Below are 17,367 nucleotides of genomic sequence, written 5' to 3'. Positions count from 1 at the left end.
TCCTGGTCTCACATACCTCCACCATCGCTGAGGACTCACATACCTCCACCATCACTGAGGACTCTCCTGGTCTCACATACCTCCACCATCACTGAGGACTCACATACATCCACCATCACTGAGGACTCACATACCTCCACCATCACTGAGGACTCTCCTGGTCTCACATACCTCCACCATCACTGAGGACTCTCCTGGTCTCACATACATCCACCATCACTGAGGACTCTCCTGGTCTCACATACATCCACCATCTCTGCGAAGGCACAGCAGCGTCTCTTCTGAACACTGATGTTCTATGTTCTGTGTTCTATGTTCTAACGCTGGTGGAGTCCAAACTCTTTATTCATGGTTTGAACTCTTTCCAGCCTGCTGAGTACCAGCATCTCTTCTTTAAGCTGCAAACCTGCTGAGATCACTCAGATTCATCTCTAAATAAATCAGCTGATCATCAAACAGCTGATTCATGATTTGATCTGATAATCAGAGCGGTTTTCACACTGTCTCTCTGATGTCTCTTTGTCTTCTAGGATGAACTCTGATCATGTCTTACATCCAGTTTCTCTGTTTTATTGTTTTTCTTTCTCTCCTCAGCGACGCTCACGTGTCGGCTCTCCTCTCTCTGAAAACCGGCCTATCAGCTGCTGACGTTCGCTCCATCAGGCGCAGCGTGGAGGAGAACCGCCCCCTCAACGCCTCGTCCAATCACAGCCCGCCGTTCTTCTCCATGGTCAAAGTCAAATGGATCAATAACAAGATCAATCAGATGGGGCTGAAGGCCTGAAGGCCTGAAGCACGTTAGCACGTTAGCACGTTAGCACGTTAGCATATAATCAGTATCAGTAAACAGTGTTGTGTGTTTCCATGGTAACAGTCGGCCATGTTGAACATTCAGTAAAAAGATGTAGAGTTCCTCTCTGTTCCTTAATCTATCTATCGGTAACACACCTGACTATCAACCAACCAATCAATCAACCAATCAGTGACTTTATTTATTGCTGAATCGTTTGTGCAGCAGTGAAACAGAAACTCTACCTGCTGATTGGATCCTTCAGACTGATTCACTGATTTCAGCTCAGTCTGAAGTTCAGTGATTGATATGTGTCGTCTGATCAATAATCAATAATCAATAATCAATAATGTTCACAACAACAAAAACTAATAAAAGAAAAAACTGAACTCATTTTTTTCTCTTCTTTTTAAAAACAGCGAGTGAAGTCAGCCTGATGGTGGTCTGTGGTCATGACATCACGGTGACATCACGGTGACACAGTGACATTACGGTGACATCACCGTGACATTACGGTGACGTCACGGTGACATCAGGGTGACATCACAGTGACATCTGTAGAGGGCAGTCAGCTGAGTCATTTTAACCCTCTAAATTTAAACTGAACCTCATGGACACTAACATCACTGACTCTTATATGTTTATGTTGAATTAACAATAATAATATAAATCAATAAAATTAAACAGATTTAATTTATTTCTCTTCATCAGCTGATTGTGTTTGACAGAATAAACTGATTCAATAAAATATAAAAGTATTTAAATCTTTATTACTGCTGATCAACTCTGTGCTTTAATTAATACTTTACATCATTTATAATTCATATTTCATCATCACAGTTATTGGTGAGTTTATAGTAATGATTCTTCTGTTAATCATGTCTTTATAAACTTATACAGAACAAAATGAAGCTGATCAGCTGATTAATAATCAATAATCAACTTTCACAGAGACAAAACAAACTAAACTGTTTTAATGTTTCAGACACTTTTTATTCCCTGAAACTAATGTTTAAAGGAATGTAATTTATGAGAGAGCCTTCATCACAGCTGTCTGTCATCAAATAATCATTATTGATTCAATTAATCTGTGAATATTGATCCTATCAGTGTGTCACAAGCATCTATCAGCCCGTGCTGCCCCCTGCTGGTCATGTGACTCACCTGCACTAATGATGTCAGACACGCTCTGCTGCCCCCTGCTGGTCATGTGACTCACCTGCACTAATGATGTCAGACACACTCTGCTGCCCCCTGCTGGTCATGTGACTCACCTGCACTAATGATGTCAGACACACTGTGCTGCCCCCTGCTGGTCATGTGACTCACCTGCACTAATGATGTCAGACACGCTCTGCTGCCCCCTGCTGGTCATGTGACTCACCTGCACTAATGATGTCAGACACACCTTTTATAGTTGCATGTATCAGTGGACAGTAATTAATTTATAATTAAATATATAAAATTGATGTATCTCATTAAGTATAAGTAAGTAACTAATTTATAATTTAATGTGTTGTATATTATTTTTAATTATGACCGTTTTTAAACTTCCGGAATCACCCTAGCAACAACAGACGCCGCCGCTCGGCCCGTTGAGCCAATCACGTCTGACGCTGTGCCTGACGTCACTTCCCGTCAGCGGCAGGGTTTGGTTGTTCCGCCATCTTGGATGTGGCTAACGGAGCTAGCACGGAGTGTTCGGAGAGGACGATCCGAACCGAACCGAACCGAAGAGGGACATTTCCCCGAGCCGAGCCGAGCCGAGCCGGACACCGGCACACAGACCGGGACCCGCTGCGGGCTCACCGGGCAGAGAGCGGCACATCCGGATAACTTTCCCCGCAGAGAGGAACTGTTGCTCGGCTTCCTGCGGGTCCATGTCCGGTCCTCACTGAGCCGAGCCGGTCCCGGTAACCCTCCGGTCCCGGTAACCCTCCGGTCCCGGTAACCCTCCGGTTCCAGTAACCCTCCGGTCCTCTGCCCGGTAACCCTCCGGTCCCGGTAACTCTCCGGTTCCGGTAACCCTCCGGTCCTCTGCCCGGTAACCCTCTGGTCCCGGTAACCCTCCGGTCTCGGTAACTCTCCGGTTCCGGTAACCCTCCGGTTCTCTGCCCGGTAACCCTCTTGTCCTTTGCTCGGTAATCCTCCGGTCCCGGTAACCTTCCGGTCCTTTGCCCGGTAACCCTCCGGTCCGCTGCCCGGGAATGCCGGGGAAACCGGAGGCTCAGACCGGCTTCATGTCACTCTGACCGGGATCATGTCCTCCAGGACGCCGCTGCCCACCGTCAGAGAGCGGGACGGAGACACGGTTAGTTACCGGAGACTGGTTACCTGTCTCACCTCCTCACGGTTTACTTGTGTGTGTGTGTGTGTGTGTGTTTCTACAGTTGTGTGTGTGTGTGCAGATTTATGTATTGTCTACAGGTGTGTGTGTGTGTGTGTGTGTGTGTGTGTGTGTGTGTGTGTGTGTGTGTGTGTCCAGATGTGTGTGTGTGTGTGTGTGTTGTGTCCTGGTGTGTGTGTGTGTGTGTGTGTGTGTCCAGGTGTGTGTGTGTGTGTGTGTGTCCAGCTGTGTGTGTTGTGTCCAGATGTGTGTGTGTGTGTGTGTGTGTGTGTGTGTGTGTGTGTGTGTGTGTTGTGTCCTGGGGTGGGTGTGTGTGTGTGTTGTGTCCTGGTGTGTGTGTGTGTGTGTGTACAGGTGATCAGCTGATTGAGAATACAACTGTCTGTCTGTTTTTTACCCAGCATGCCTCAGCAGACGATGGTCGTGTTACCGTGGCAACCCGCTCCGCCCGCAGTAAAGCGTCGTCGGCCGCAGACGAGACGCCGCACGTCGGAAACTACCGACTGCTGAAAACCATCGGGAAGGGAAACTTCGCTAAAGTGAAGCTAGCACGACACATCAAGACAGGAAAAGAGGTGAGACAGGTGGCTGAGAGGTGAGACAGGTGGATGAGAGGTGAGACAGGAGGCTGAGAGGTGAGACAGGAAGCTGAGAGGTGAGACAGGAGGCTGAGAGGTGAGACAGGTGGCTGAGAGACAGACAGGTAGATGAGAGACAGACAGGAGGCTGAGAGACAGACAGGAGGCTGAGAGACAGACAGGTAGATGAGAGACAGACAGGAGGCTGAGAGACAGACAGGAGGCTGAGAGGTGAGACAGGAGGTCGAGAGGTGAGACAGGAGGTCGAGAGGTGAGACAGGAGGCTGAGGGACAGACAGGTGGCTGAGAGACAGACAGGTGGCTGAGAGACAGACAGGAGGCTGAGAGGTGAGACAGGAGGCTGAGAGGCAGACAGGAGGCTGAGAGACAGACAGGAGGCTGAGAGACAGACAGGTGGCAGAGAGACAGACAGGAGGCTGAGAGACAGACAGGAGGCTGAGAGACAGACAGGTGGCTGAGAGGTGAGACAGGTGGCCGAGAGGTGAGACAGGTGGCCGAGAGACAGACAGGAGGCTGAGAGGTGAGACAGGAGGTCGAGAGGTGAGACAGGAGGTCGAGAGGTGAGACAGGTGGCTGAGAGACATACAGGAGGCTGAGAGACATACAGGAGGCTGAGAGGTGAGACAGGTGGCTGAGAGACAGACAGGTGGATTTGAGGTGAGACAGCTTACAGAGAGAAAGACAGGAGGCTGAGAGGTGAGACAGGAGGCTGAGAGGTGAGACAGGTGGCTGAGAGATAGACAGGTGGCTGAGAGGTGAGACAGGTAGATGAGAGGTGAGACAGGTAGATGAGAGGTGAGACAGGTGGATGAGAGGTGAGACAGGTGGCTGAGAGACAGACAGGTGGCAGAGAGACAGACAGGTAGATGAGAGGTGAGACAGGTAGATGAGAGGTGAGACAGGTATCACTAACAGGAGTACTGATTGTTTTCTAGGTGGCGATAAAGATCATCGATAAGACTCAACTGAACCCGACGAGCCTGCAGAAGGTAAGAAGCTCCTGATACCTGATCACTGATCACTAACTGATCACTGATCACTAACTGATCACTAACTGATCACTGACTGATCACTGATCACTGACTGATCACTAACTGATCACTGATCACTGATCACTAACTGATCACTACCTGATCACTGATCACTAACTGATCACTACCTGATCACTGATCACTAACTGATCACTAACTGATCACTGATCACTGATCACTAACTGATCACTGATCACTAACTGATCACTGATCACCTGTCTGTCTTTCAGCTCTTCAGAGAAGTCAGAATAATGAAGATCTTAAATCATCCAAATATTGGTGAGTAACACAACACACGCCTCACCTGTCTGTCTCACCTGTCTCACCTGTCTGTCTCACCTGTCTGTCTGACCTGTCTGTCTCACCTGTCTATCTGACCTGTCTCACCTGCCTGTCTGACCTGTCTGTCTCACTGGTCTGACCTGTCCTGTCTCACCTGCCTGTCTGACCTGTCTGTCTCACTGGTCTGACCTGTCTGTCTGACCTGTCTGTATCTCTGTCTGACCTGTCTGTCTCTCTGTCTCACCTGTCTGTCTGTCTGTCTGACCTGTCTGTCTCTCTGTCTGACCTGTCTGTCTCTCTGTCTGACCTGTCTGTCTCTCTGTCTGACCTGTCTGTCTCACCTGTCTCACCTGTCTGACCTGTCTCCCCTGTCTGTCTCTCTGTCTGACCTGTCTGACCTGTCTGTCTCTCTGTCTGACCTGTCTGTCTGACCTGTCTGTCTCTCTGTCTGTCTGTCTCTCTGTCTGTCTGTCTCTCTGTCTGACCTGTCTGACCTGTCTGACCTGTCTGTCTCTCTGTCTCACCTGTCTCCCCTGTCTGTCTCTCTGTCTGACCTGTCTGTCTCTCTGTCTGACCTGTCTGTCTCTCTGTCTGTCTCTCTGTCTCACCTGTCTCCCCTGTCTGTCTCTCTGTCTGACCTGTCTGTCTCTCTGTCTGACCTGTCTCTCTGTCTGACCTGTCTGTCTCTCTGACCTGTGTGTGTGCAGTGAAGCTGTTTGAGGTGATAGAGACAGAGAAGACGGTGTACCTGGTGATGGAGTACGCTAGTGGAGGTGAGTCACAGCTTCATCTTTACCTGAGAGTCCAGCTGACCTCTGACCTCACACCTCTGACCTCACACCTCTGACCTCACACCTCTGACCTCACACCTCATACCTCTGACCTCACACCTCTGACCTCACACCTCTGACCTCACACCTCTGACATCACACCTCACACCTCTGACCTCACACCTCTGACCTCACACCTCTGACCTCACACCTCTGACCTCTGACCTCACATATCTGACCTCACACCTCTGACATCACACCTCTGACCTCACACCTCTGACCTCTGACCTCACACCTCTGACCTCTGACCTGTCTGTGTGCAGGTGAGGTGTTTGATTACCTGGTAGCTCACGGGAGGATGAAGGAGAAGGAGGCCAGAGCCAAATTCAGACAGGTAACACACACACACACACACACACACACACACACACACACACACACACATACACTGCTGCTACCATGGTAACACTCTTGCATCCCATAATACTGTGTCTCTCCAGATAGTGTCTGCGGTTCAGTACTGCCACCAGAGACGCATCGTCCACCGAGACCTGAAGGTAACACTGAAGCTCTGATTTACCAGCTGACATTAAACGCACCATCAAAGTACTATAACTCCTCCTCTCTCCTCCTCCTCTGCTGCTCCTCCTCTCTCTCCTCCTCCCTCCTCCTTGCTCCTCCTCTCTCTCTCCTCTCTCTCCTCCTCCTCCTCCTCCTCCTCCTGCTCCTCCTCCTCCTCTCTCTCCTCCCTGCTCCTCCTGCTCCTCCTCTCTCCTCCTCCTCATCCTCCTCTCTCTCTTCCTCTTCTCTCCTCCCTCCTCCCTCCTCTCCCTCCTCCTCCTCCTCCTGCTCCTCCTCCTGCTCCTCCTCCTCTCCCTCCTCCTCCTCCCTGCTCCTCCTCTCTCCTCCTCCTCTCTCTCTCCTGCTCCTCCTCCTGCTCCCCCTCCTCCTCCCTCCTCCTCCTGCTCCTCCTCCTCCCCGCTCCTCCTCCTGCTCCTCCTGCAGGCAGAGAACCTCCTCCTGGATGCAGACATGAATATAAAGATAGCAGACTTCGGCTTCAGTAATGAGTTCACTGTCGGTGGGAAACTGGACACGTTCTGCGGTTCTCCTCCGTATGCAGCTCCCGAACTCTTCCAGGTACCTTCACCCTGTCACTCACTCATGTGTTCATCAGCTGACTGTCAGAGTTCATGTGTTCATCAGCTGACTGTCACAGTTCATCAGCTGACTGTCAGAGTTCATCAGCTGACTGTCAGAGTTCATGTGTTCATCAGCAGACTGTATAAAAGAAACAGACGTAACATCCGTGACGTCACCCATTGGTTTGTGGACTGCTGCTCGGAAGCCAATAGTTTCTAATCTAGGCAGCGCCATCTTGAAAATTTCAGGTGCATGCTGGGAAAAATAAAAACACAGATTCTACTTATATGGGCATGAGGCGGAGTCATGGACGGAGCGTGGAGGTTGCTATGGTTACGAGGGCTGGATCTGGTGGACATTGGTCAATCAACCTGTCAATCAGGACGTAGCCCCGCCCCTAATGCATACCCTGCTTTATCGTCACATATAAAATCAGGGAGGCCAAAATGTCCCAAATGAACATCATACTGCATTGAAGAAGGCTTTAAACTAGCGATTGAGACCATAAACACATTTTGAAAACGTTTACTGAGGTTAGAAATCAAGTGAGAAGTTGGTGAATTCTCCATTGACTTGTATAGAGACGGTCGCCCCCTGGTGGCCTTTTGATAGAATGCAGCTCTAAGTTACTTCCGCATTGGCTTCTTTTCAGAGGACCAGAGCTCCCCGCCTGGTTCATCAGCTGACTGTCAGAGTTCATGAGTTCATGTGTTTCAGGGGAAGAAGTACGACGGTCCAGAGGTGGATGTTTGGAGTCTGGGAGTGATTCTCTACACGCTGGTCAGCGGCTCGCTGCCGTTTGATGGACAGAACCTGAAGGTCAGACCCTGAACGCATCTGGGAACATTAGGGAACAGTAGGGAACATAATGGAACATTAGGGAACATTTGGGAACATAAGGGAACATTTGGGAACATAAGGGAACATTAGGGAACATAATGGAACATTAGGGAACATTTGGGAACATAAGGGAACATTTAGGAACATTAGGGAACATTTAAGACATTGGGAACATTTAGGAACATTAGGGAACATTTTAGGAACATGTAGGACATTAGGGAACAGACAGTCAAACACTGATGAAACCAGCTTTATAATAACCTTCATCTTCATCTTCATCATCATTTGCAGGAGCTGAGGGAACGTGTTCTGCGAGGGAAGTACCGGATCCCCTTCTACATGTCGACCGACTGTGAGAACCTGCTGAAGCGTTTCCTGGTTCTGAACCCGGGGAAGCGAGGAACCCTGGAGGTCAGAACCCGACACACACGCAGCATGTTTAACTCTGAGGAAGACTCTCTGATCCTTCATCCTTCCTGTTTCCTGTTTCCTGTTTCCTGTTTCCTGTTTCCCTCCGCAGCAAATCATGAAGGACCGCTGGATCAACTCCGGCTACGACAGCGACGCCCTGAAGCCGTTCCTGGAGCTGGAGCAGGACCTCAGAGACCAGAACACCATCGGTACGCAGACCCCCCTCCGCCCCGGGGAAACCCTCGGAGAGGAACATTAGGGAACATTTAGGAACATTTAGGGAACATTTAGGGAACATTTAGGGACATTTAGGGACATTTAGGGACATTTAGGACATTAGGGAACATTTAGGAACATTAGGGAACATTTAGACCAGAACACCATCGGTACGCAGACTCTCCTTAGCCTCGGGGAAACCCTCGGAGAGGAACATTAGGGAACATTTAGGGACATTAGGGAACATTTCAGGACATTTAGGAACATTTAGGAACATTAGGGAACATTTAGGAACATTAGGGAACATTTCAGGACATTTAGGAACATTTAGGAACATTAGGGAACATTTCAGGACATTTAGGAACATTAGGGAACATTTAGGGACATTCAGGAACATTAGGGACATTTAGGAACATAAGGGAACATTTAGGGACATTTAGGACATTAGGGAACATTTAGGGACATTTAGGACATTAGGGGACATTTAGGAACATTAGGGAACATTTAGGGACATTTAGGAACATTTAGGGAACATTTAGGGACATTAGGGAACATTTCAGGACATTTAGGAACATTTAGGAACATTAGGGAACATTTCAGGACATTTAGGAACATTAGGGAACATTAGGGAACATTAGGGAACATTTCAGGACATTTAGGAACATTTAGGAACATTTAGGAACATTAGGGAACATTTCAGGACATTTAGGAACATTAGGGAACATTTCAGGACATTTAGGAACATTAGGGAACATTTAGGGACATTCAGGAACATTAGGGACATTTAGGAACATAAGGGAACATTTAGGGACATTTAGGACATTAGGGAACATTTAGGGACATTTAGGACATTAGGGGACATTTAGGAACATTAGGGAACATTTAGGGACATTTAGGAACATTTAGGGAACATTTAGGGACATTAGGGAACATTTCAGGACATTTAGGAACATTTAGGAACATTAGGGAACATTTCAGGACATTTAGGAACATTAGGGAACATTTAGGAACATTTAGGAACATTTAGGAACATTAGGGAACATTTAGGAACATTAGGGAACATTTAAACCAGAACACCATCGGTACGCAGACCCCCCTCCGCCCCGGGGAAACCCTCGGAGCGCGGCGTCGGTCTAACTTCTGTCTCCATGGTTACAGAGCGGATGGTGGCGATGGGCTACAGCAGGGAGAAGATCAACGATTCGCTCACCAACAGGAAGTACGATGACATCACGGCCACCTACCTGCTGCTGGGACGCCGCTCTGCTGAGGTCAGCGTCGCCGTGGTAACAGCAGGTTCAGCTTCCTGTCGTAGATCAGCTGTAGTAACGCCGTGTCTCCTGCAGGTGGAGCCTCGGCCGACCGGCAGCAGCCCGTCTCCTGCGCGCCTCCTGGGCCAGCGCGCCTCCTCCTCCAAGCAGAAGAGGAGCAGCGACCACGGTAAGCTCCGGGATCGGGACCAAGATCCGACTCGGACCCGGGATCGGACCCGGGATTGTGGCTCTTTGTTTAACTCCTCCTCTCCTCTCCTGTCCTGCAGGGTCTTCGGCCGCCCCCCCCAGGAGGAGTCACATGGCTACAGAGGAGGTGAAGCAGGAGGTGGGGGGTCACAGCAGGAGGTCCAGTCCGGTGGAGGGGGGCAGTCCTCTCCTGGGGAACGCCAACAACCCCAACATGTCCGACATCCCAGAGCGCAGGAAGAAGTCCGCCGCTCCGGCCGTGAGTAGCAGCTCGAACCCCCGAACCCTGACCCCCCTAACCCCCGGACCCCCTAACCCCCGGACCCCCCAACCCCCTGACCCCCCTAACCCTCTAACCCCCGAACCCCGAACCCTGACCCCCCTTACCTGTTTCAGGGTTCCACATGTCAGACGTTCCGTGTGTTCTCCGTTCTGTGTTTCAGGGTTCCAGCATGACGAGGAGGAACACCGTCTGCAGCGAGAGGAACTCTGCGGTCCAGAACGGGAAGGAGACCAGGTACCAGAGGGGACAGCTAGTCTGGATCTGAGCTCAGACCTGGTTCAGTGATGTAACCCCCCTCTCTCTCTCTCTCTGCCCCCCCCCCTCCCCACAGTGTACCAGCCACGCCCCCCCAGCGCTCGGTGGGCGGAGCCTCGACCCACAGTGTGAGTTCCCCTCCAGACCGCGGTCGGTTCCCTCGAGGTTCTGCCAGTCGCAGCACGTTCCACGGAGGCCAGCTCAGAGAACGCCGCTCGGCCACCTACAACGGGTCACATGACCAGTCACGGGCCAGGGGGGCCAACTTCCTGTTCTCCAAACTCACCTCCAGACTGAGCCGCAGGTACGCCTCCTAGTCCTGGTTCTAGTCCTGGTCCTGGTCCTGGTTCTAGTCCTGGTTCTAGTCCTGGTTCTAGTCCTGGTTCTAGTCCTGTTAAGTTGTGCTGCTACAGTCATTATGGTAATCTGAACACTGGTCTGATTGGCTGCCGTAATGACTGTATGAAGAGGGAGGGACTAATGAGCACAGGAAGCAGAACTAACACTTCCTGTCCAGCTCAGTCATGTGATGTGTTTGTAACAACAGCTCATAAACATTCTTCTTCTACGCTACTTATGTGGGTCGAAGCAATGTAACCGTACCACACCAGGCTGCCACCTGGTGGAGGGAAGAGCTAACGGCTCCTACCACACAAGGCTGCCACCTGGTGGAGGGAAGAGCTAACGGCTCCAACCACACCAGGCTGCCACCTGGTGGAGGGAAGAGCTAACGGCTCCAACCACACAAGGCTGCCACCTGGTGGAGGGAAGAGCTAACGGCTCCTACCACACAAGGCTGCCACCTGGTGGAGGGAAGAGCTAACGGCTCCTACCACACCAGGCTGCCACCTGGTGGAGGGAAGAGCTAACGGCTCCTACCACAAAGAGAAACTAAAGATTTAATTTAATGAAGTTTAGTTTTATTATTTATTTAGACTGTAGTCTATTAATCTGTTTAAGGATCAAAGGATACAACAGTTCAGTTCAGTATGTGATTATATTAAAACTATGAATCCTCCTCCTCTCTTCTCCTCCTCCAGTCGGCCAGTGTCTGATCAGAGGGAGGAGCCTGCGTCTCCTGCATCTCCTGCACCTCCTGCGTCTCCTGCACCTCCTGCGTCTCCTGCGCCTCCTGCGTCTCCTGCGTCTCCTCCCCAGCAGAAGGAGTCGAAGCCTCGCTCCCTGCGCTTCACATGGAGCATGAAGACCACGTCGTCTCTGGAGCCGGCCGACATGATGAAGGAGATCCGGAAAGTTCTGGACGCCAACAACTGCGACTACGAGCAGCGCGAGAACTTCCTGCTGCTCTGTGTCCATGGCGACGGCCACGCCGACAGCCTCGTCCAATGGGAGATGGAGGTGTGCAAACTGCCCCGCCTCTCGCTCAACGGCGTCAGATTCAAACGGATCTCTGGAACGTCAATCAACTTCAAAAACATCGCCTCCAAGATTGCTGATGAACTCAAACTGTAGAGACAGACGGGTGGAGAGAGAGACAGGTGGAGAGAGAGACAGAGAGAGAGAGACAGGTGGAGAGAGAGAGAGACAGGTAGAGAGAGGGAGACAGAGAGAGACAGGTGGAGAGAGAGAAAGAGAGAGACGGGTAGAGAGAGAGAGATGGGTAGAGAGAGAGAGACGGGTGGAGAGAGAGAGACGGGTGGAGAGAGAGAGAGACAGACAGGTGGAGAGATAGAGAGACGGGTGGAGAGAGAGAAAGAGAGAGACGGGTAGAGAGAGAGAGACGGGTGGAGAGAGAGAGACGGGTGGAGAGAGACAGGTAGAGAGAGAGAGAGACAGCTGTTCACCAGTCTCTCTCTCTCTCTGCTTGCTGATTGGTTGTTGATTCTGCACATTGATGATGTCACAGCTCAGTATGAACATGGCTGACGGCTGCAAAGCATCATGGACCTTTGAGTCAAGAAGTGTTTGTTACTCTGTTGTTACCATGGCGACCCGTCACATGGACACAGGGAGGAGTCAGTGTTTGTAAATAAAGTTTGTTCAACTTGTTCTCACCTTTGTTTCTCTTCTTCTTTACCTCCGAACAGCTGATCAGTTGATCGGTTGCACCACATGGACAAATGACAGTATCAGTGAAAATGAATCATTGTTAAATTAAACAGCAGAATTAGACGACTCATCATAAAGTTAGAGAGACACACTCATCAACATTTATAAGTCAAATGCACATGAAGAGGTTCTATCATTATAAACCAAACATCTGTTTCTATATAAGTAGGGCCGTCAAATGATTAATTTTTTAATCTAGATTAATCTCAGAGTTTCCATAGTTAATCGCGATTAATGGCGTTTGGAATTGCATGTTTAAAATCCTGTTATTTTCCATTTGAAGGCAGTTTTAAGCCCATAATGTAAAGCATTTCTTACCAGAGTGTCTTAACTGGGAATCAATCACGGCTCTGCTGCGACTCCCACACTCCAAAATGGTCCTTTGGTGGAGCTGAGGCTGGCTTGGCTGCACCTGGGTGTTTAGCGTGGAGGTGCTAACTCAAACTCCACGTACTCCGGTGATAGTTAAACTCCGTTTGACACAGGTTGCATTTTACTTTTGACTTGTCAACTGAAGCGTCTGGAAGTGTTTTAAAGTTAAACAAGCCGTTCAAAAGTCCAGTAGCTCTCTTACTTTCCATCAGCGCGGTAGGTTTACTGCAGGAGGCCACTTCAAAGCATAGCGCTACAGCTAGAGGAGCCGTCTACGGGGGAGGAGAAGGGACAAAAAGGCTTGCAACATTAAAATGAGATTAAAAATAAAACGCATTATGGATTGCATTAATCTAATCGCGATTAACGCGTTAACGCTGACAGCCCTAGTATTAACTAAACTAACTGTCTGCTGATCAATAACAGACTTCCAGATGTTAGAAGAGGATCAGAGTTGGTTTATTGTCCAGATGGAAACAAAGAAGATCTCTCATTAAGACTTTTTAAACATTCAGAGGTTTGAGGCTGAGCTGCAGGTTGGGTGGAGGTGTGTGGGGTTGGGTGGAGGTGTGAGGGGTTGGGTGGAGGTGTGTGGGGAAGTTTATCAGGTGCAGGTTGGGTGGAGGTGTGAGGGGTTGGGTGGAGGTGTGAGGGGTTGAGTGGAGGTGTGTGGTTGGGTGGAGGTGTGTGGGGAAGTTTATCATGTGCAGGTTGGGTGGAAGTGTGAGGGTTTGGATGGAGGTGTGTGGGGTTGGGTGGAGGTGTGTGGGGTTGGGTGGAGGTGTGAGGGGTTGGGTGGAGGTGTGTGGAGTTGGGTGGAGGTGTGAGGGGTTGGGTGGAGGTGTGAGGGGTTGGGTGGAGGTGTGTGGGGTTGGATGGAGGTGTGAGGGCTTTATCAGGTGTGGGTCACTCTCTCCCAGAGTGAGCTGATCAGGAGACAATGAGGCAGATGAACACCTCCGGGTGCAATCAGAGCCTGTTAATACAGCTGTGTGATCAGCTGCTCTCTCTCCTCCTGGGTGTGTGAGTGTTTATCAGGGGCAGGTTGGGTGGAGGTGTGAGGGGTTGGATGGAGGTGTGTGGAGTTGGGTGTGTGATCAGCTGTTCTCTCCTCCTGAGTGTGTGAGTGTTTATCAGGGGCAGGTTGGGTGGAGGTGTGAGGGGTTGAGTGGAGGTGTGTGGGGTTGAGTGGAGGTGTGTGATCAGCTGCTCTCTCTCCTCCTGAGTGTGTGTTTGTCAGGGGCAGGTTGGGTGGAGGTGTGTGGGGTTGGATGGAGGTGTGTGGGGTTGAGTGGAGGTGTGAGGGGTTGGGTGGAGGTGTGAGGGGTTGGGTGGAGGTGTGTGGAGTTGGGTGTGTGATCAGCTGCTCTCTCCTCCTGAGTGTGTGTTTGTCAGGGGCAGGTTGAGTGGAGGTGTGTGGGGTTGAGTGGAGGTGTGTGGAGTTGGGTGTGTGATCAGCTGCTCTCTCCTCCTGAGTGTTTGTTCACTGAGACATTTTACTTATCTGCCTTCTTCCTGCAGGAACTGCTTGTAGCTGGCAGTAAGGAAGAGTGTGCAGGTCTTTGGATGGTTGTCTGGAGTAGTGTGGTGCTGCAGGAGGGAGAACGCTACCTCACGGGCCTGGGTTACTGCTGTGCTCTTAGACCAGGTGAGAACTGACTGTTGTTTTTCGAGCTGAGAGGTTGTATGCTGTGTAGGTCAGTGTAGGTATTATTATATTTATCTCTGCTGAACCTCCAGAGATGAAGTTCTTCTGCTGGATAGAACGGATCAGTCGCTGTGGAAGGGAATCTGTTTCAAACCCAGTAAGAATCAAACATGAAGCATTAAACTAAGAAGCAGCGTCAGTAATAATAAGGGTTGGTCAGATGATGAATCCATAAATCAGTTAAACTAGATTTAAAAGCAGCATCAGGTTTGTTAAAATGTACATTTAGTATTTTTGTTGGTTTTCTAGATAAATTCAGACTGAACTCCGCAGCAAGACATCATGGAGGTTACGCCCAGTTCAATATAATCAATATATTAAAAAAAGATCAATAAGAGAGTCAAGGAAGGAAGGGTGGAAGAGGAAGGAAAGGAGGAAAGGAGGAAGGAAGGACATAAGGAAGGAAGGAAGGGAGAAAGGGAGGATGACACGAAGGTTATAGATAAATTCAGACTGAACTCCGCAGCAAGACATCATGGAGGTTACGACCACTTCAATATAATCAATATATTAAAAAAAGATCAATAAGAGAGTCAAGGAAGGAAGGGTGGAAGAGGAAGGAAAGGAGGAAAGGAGGAAGGAAGGACATAAGGAAGGAAGGAAGGGAGAAAGGGAGGATGACACGAAGGTTATAGATAAATTCAGACTGAACTCCGCAGCAAGACATCATGGAGGTTACGACCACTTCAATATAATCAATATATTAAAAAAAGATCAATAAGAGAGTCAAGGGTGGAAGAGGAAGGAAAGTAGGAAGGAAGGAAGGAAGGAAGGAAGGACATAAGGAAGGAAGGAAGGGAGAAAGGGAGGACGACACGAAGGTTATAGATAAATTCAGACTGAACTCCGCAGCAAGACATCATGGAGGTTACGCCTAGTTCAATATAATCAATATATTAAAAAAAAAGATCAGTAAGAGAAAACTGGATCAATGTGTAATTAAGGTTTTATTGTTTTAATAATTGTTTTATAAATGACCAGCTGCTGCTGAAGCTTTGAGGAGGTTATTAGATGTTTGGACTGAGCGCATCACTTCCTGCTGTGCTTTGTGTCGGCCAGCAGGTGTCAGTAGTGGAGCAGCTGAAGTCTGGAGAGGTGAACTCCATCTCAACACGACGGCTTTAAAAACCTTCATCCAAAACTCGTCCAAACCTCAGACTGACTGATCAGAGACTCACATGTGATCAAACTGCTGCTGCTTCAAAAGTCGCCCCCTGCATGGAGAGTAGACGCTTTTACCATCTGGGAGGCGCTTCAGTACTCCCACAGCTTTTAAACAGCGCTACAAAAATTCCTTTATCCCTCTTTCCATCCAAGCACTGAACGCACTTTACAGAGGGAGATAGTCCTCGTCCATCCTAGTCCCCCCCTCCCTGGCTTGGACCTATTTATTTATTCATATTTATTAGTTTTTTCTTTTCTAAATTCATGTTTTTAATTCCAATCAATGAATGTAGTTGTTGTGTTTTAATGTGTTGTGTGATCTGTGTTGTCTTTTCTGTATTCCTGCTGCAAACTAAGTGGACAAAGAATCAAATGAATCTGAATCTGAATCTTCATCACATCTGAGCTCAGCTGCTCTGACCTGTAGATGATCACATGGTTCGTTACCACCATCTAGTGGACAGATAGCACAACTACATGTGATGTGTGATTTCTCTGACACTGACTGGTTAGACTGGTTTTCACGTCACTCTGATGTTGTTTAGACTTGGACTGTGAAGTTATGAGGATGTGACAGCGTCCTCAGATCAAATGCTCACAGACAGCAGGACTGACGAGGGAGAATGAGCAGCTTCTTCTCTCCCAGTGTTTCCTCTACACATGAAGGTGGAAAGTGTCTGTAAGTTGACCTGAAGTGAGTTCAGCAGGTGAGAATCCTACCAGAGAAATCTGTAAATGTCTGATGAACACCATCACTTTGATCACATTGTGTTGTATCACTGTTTGACTGCAGCTCAAATGTTTCTTCATGCTGATTGGCTGTTTAAAATACCTGTTCGATGTTTGCTGGTATAAATATTCTCCAGATATTGTAAAGAGGTTAAACTACATTTATATTATAAAGATTTACATAGGGGTTGAGCATAGCTCAGTGGGTAGAGCACCCGCCCCATGTGTTGAGGCTACAGTCCTCGTTGCAGGTGACCCCGGTTCCGCACCAAGTGGTCTTATCCTGCATGTCATTCCCCCCTCTCTGCCTCCTGTTTCCTGTCTCTCTCTACTGGTCTGTACAATAAAAAGGCAAAAAGCCCAAAATATATATATATAAAAAAAAAAAAAGATTTACATGTATGACTGTTAGTGATTAACAGGTAAAACCAACAGCAGTTTGATTTTAATCTCATCATCAGTTAAAAATGCAGGAAGTGTCAGAACTGGTTGAACAGCTTTGATCAACTTGACTAAAGTTCATTTTTTAACTGTGTTCAAACTTCCATCTTACAACACTGAGACTGACTCTGTTTAACTGAAGCACATTTAACACAGTTCATGTCTCTAGATGGACCAGAGCCAGCTGTAAGGGACCTTAGAGGCTGCTTAGGGCCCCTCAGCCTTCAGGGGCCCAAACTATCACAACATGTGAACTATGTTTGAGTCTTAACAAATATGTGGATTGTTAGAAATACATTTTTGTGTCATTTTGTACAATGAGATTGTTCAACAAACTCAGGAGTTATTTTAGCGACTCACAAAGTTCAGACTGAGTATTTGTAAAATATATTTTGTAGTGGACAAAAATACAACTGTATGAAAAGGAATCTAGTTAATGCAGTTTCTTCAACATGT

General features: G+C 48.7%; 2 protein-coding genes across 5 annotated transcripts in view; both read left to right on the top strand.

Annotated features, from left to right (window-relative positions):
• Positions 1-784, top strand: part of LOC128377441 (tumor necrosis factor alpha-induced protein 2-like) — a 17,887-nt gene extending 17,103 nt beyond the window's left edge. Inside the window, exon 16 of the mRNA XM_053337393.1 lies at positions 595-784. Coding sequence (XP_053193368.1) covers positions 595-784 — 190 coding nt within the window. The remainder of the gene's footprint in view (positions 1-594) is intronic.
• A 2,151-nt stretch (positions 785-2,935) lies between these two features.
• Positions 2,936-12,104, top strand: LOC128377360 (MAP/microtubule affinity-regulating kinase 3-like). Of its 4 annotated transcripts, none has more exons than XM_053337306.1 (17): positions 2,936-3,101; positions 3,539-3,712; positions 4,672-4,725; positions 4,998-5,046; positions 5,757-5,822; positions 6,143-6,213; positions 6,320-6,376; positions 6,825-6,959; positions 7,680-7,781; positions 8,094-8,213; positions 8,323-8,422; positions 9,588-9,869; positions 9,970-10,148; positions 10,333-10,406; positions 10,504-10,731; positions 11,468-11,910; positions 12,035-12,104. In XM_053337306.1, exons 1-16 carry the CDS (start codon positions 3,051-3,053, stop codon positions 11,898-11,900), a joined length of 2,175 nt encoding a protein of 724 aa, XP_053193281.1. In that variant the 5' UTR covers positions 2,936-3,050; the 3' UTR covers positions 11,901-11,910; positions 12,035-12,104. The 4 variants fall into 4 exon arrangements, with proteins under 4 accessions (XP_053193281.1, XP_053193282.1, XP_053193280.1 ...); XM_053337307.1 differs by lacking the exon at positions 12,035-12,104 and adding an exon at positions 11,999-12,014; XM_053337305.1 differs by lacking the exon at positions 12,035-12,104 and adding an exon at positions 11,987-12,010 and having other exon boundaries at positions 11,468-11,926.
• The last annotated feature ends 5,263 nt before the right edge of the window (positions 12,105-17,367 follow it).

Source organism: Scomber japonicus, chromosome 17 (genome assembly GCF_027409825.1).
Source record: "Scomber japonicus isolate fScoJap1 chromosome 17, fScoJap1.pri, whole genome shotgun sequence".
NCBI lineage: Eukaryota > Metazoa > Chordata > Actinopteri > Scombriformes > Scombridae > Scomber > Scomber japonicus.
The sequence above is the reverse complement of the archived record's forward strand: the minus strand, read 5'-3'. Positions and strand labels throughout refer to the sequence as shown.

What these genes read in the sequence shown, in the direction of transcription:
- LOC128377360 (XM_053337306.1), top strand. Translation starts at nt 3,051, where the DNA reads ATGTCCTCCAGGACGCCGCTGCCCACCGTCAGAGAGCGGGACGGAGAC. An exon ending in GATGGAGTACGCTAGTGGAG is followed by an intron (nt 5,823 to 6,142) that starts GTGAGTCACAGC and finishes GTCTGTGTGCAG; the next exon opens with GTGAGGTGTTTGATTACCTG. An exon ending in TCGTCCACCGAGACCTGAAG is followed by an intron (nt 6,377 to 6,824) that starts GTAACACTGAAG and finishes CTCCTCCTGCAG; the next exon opens with GCAGAGAACCTCCTCCTGGA.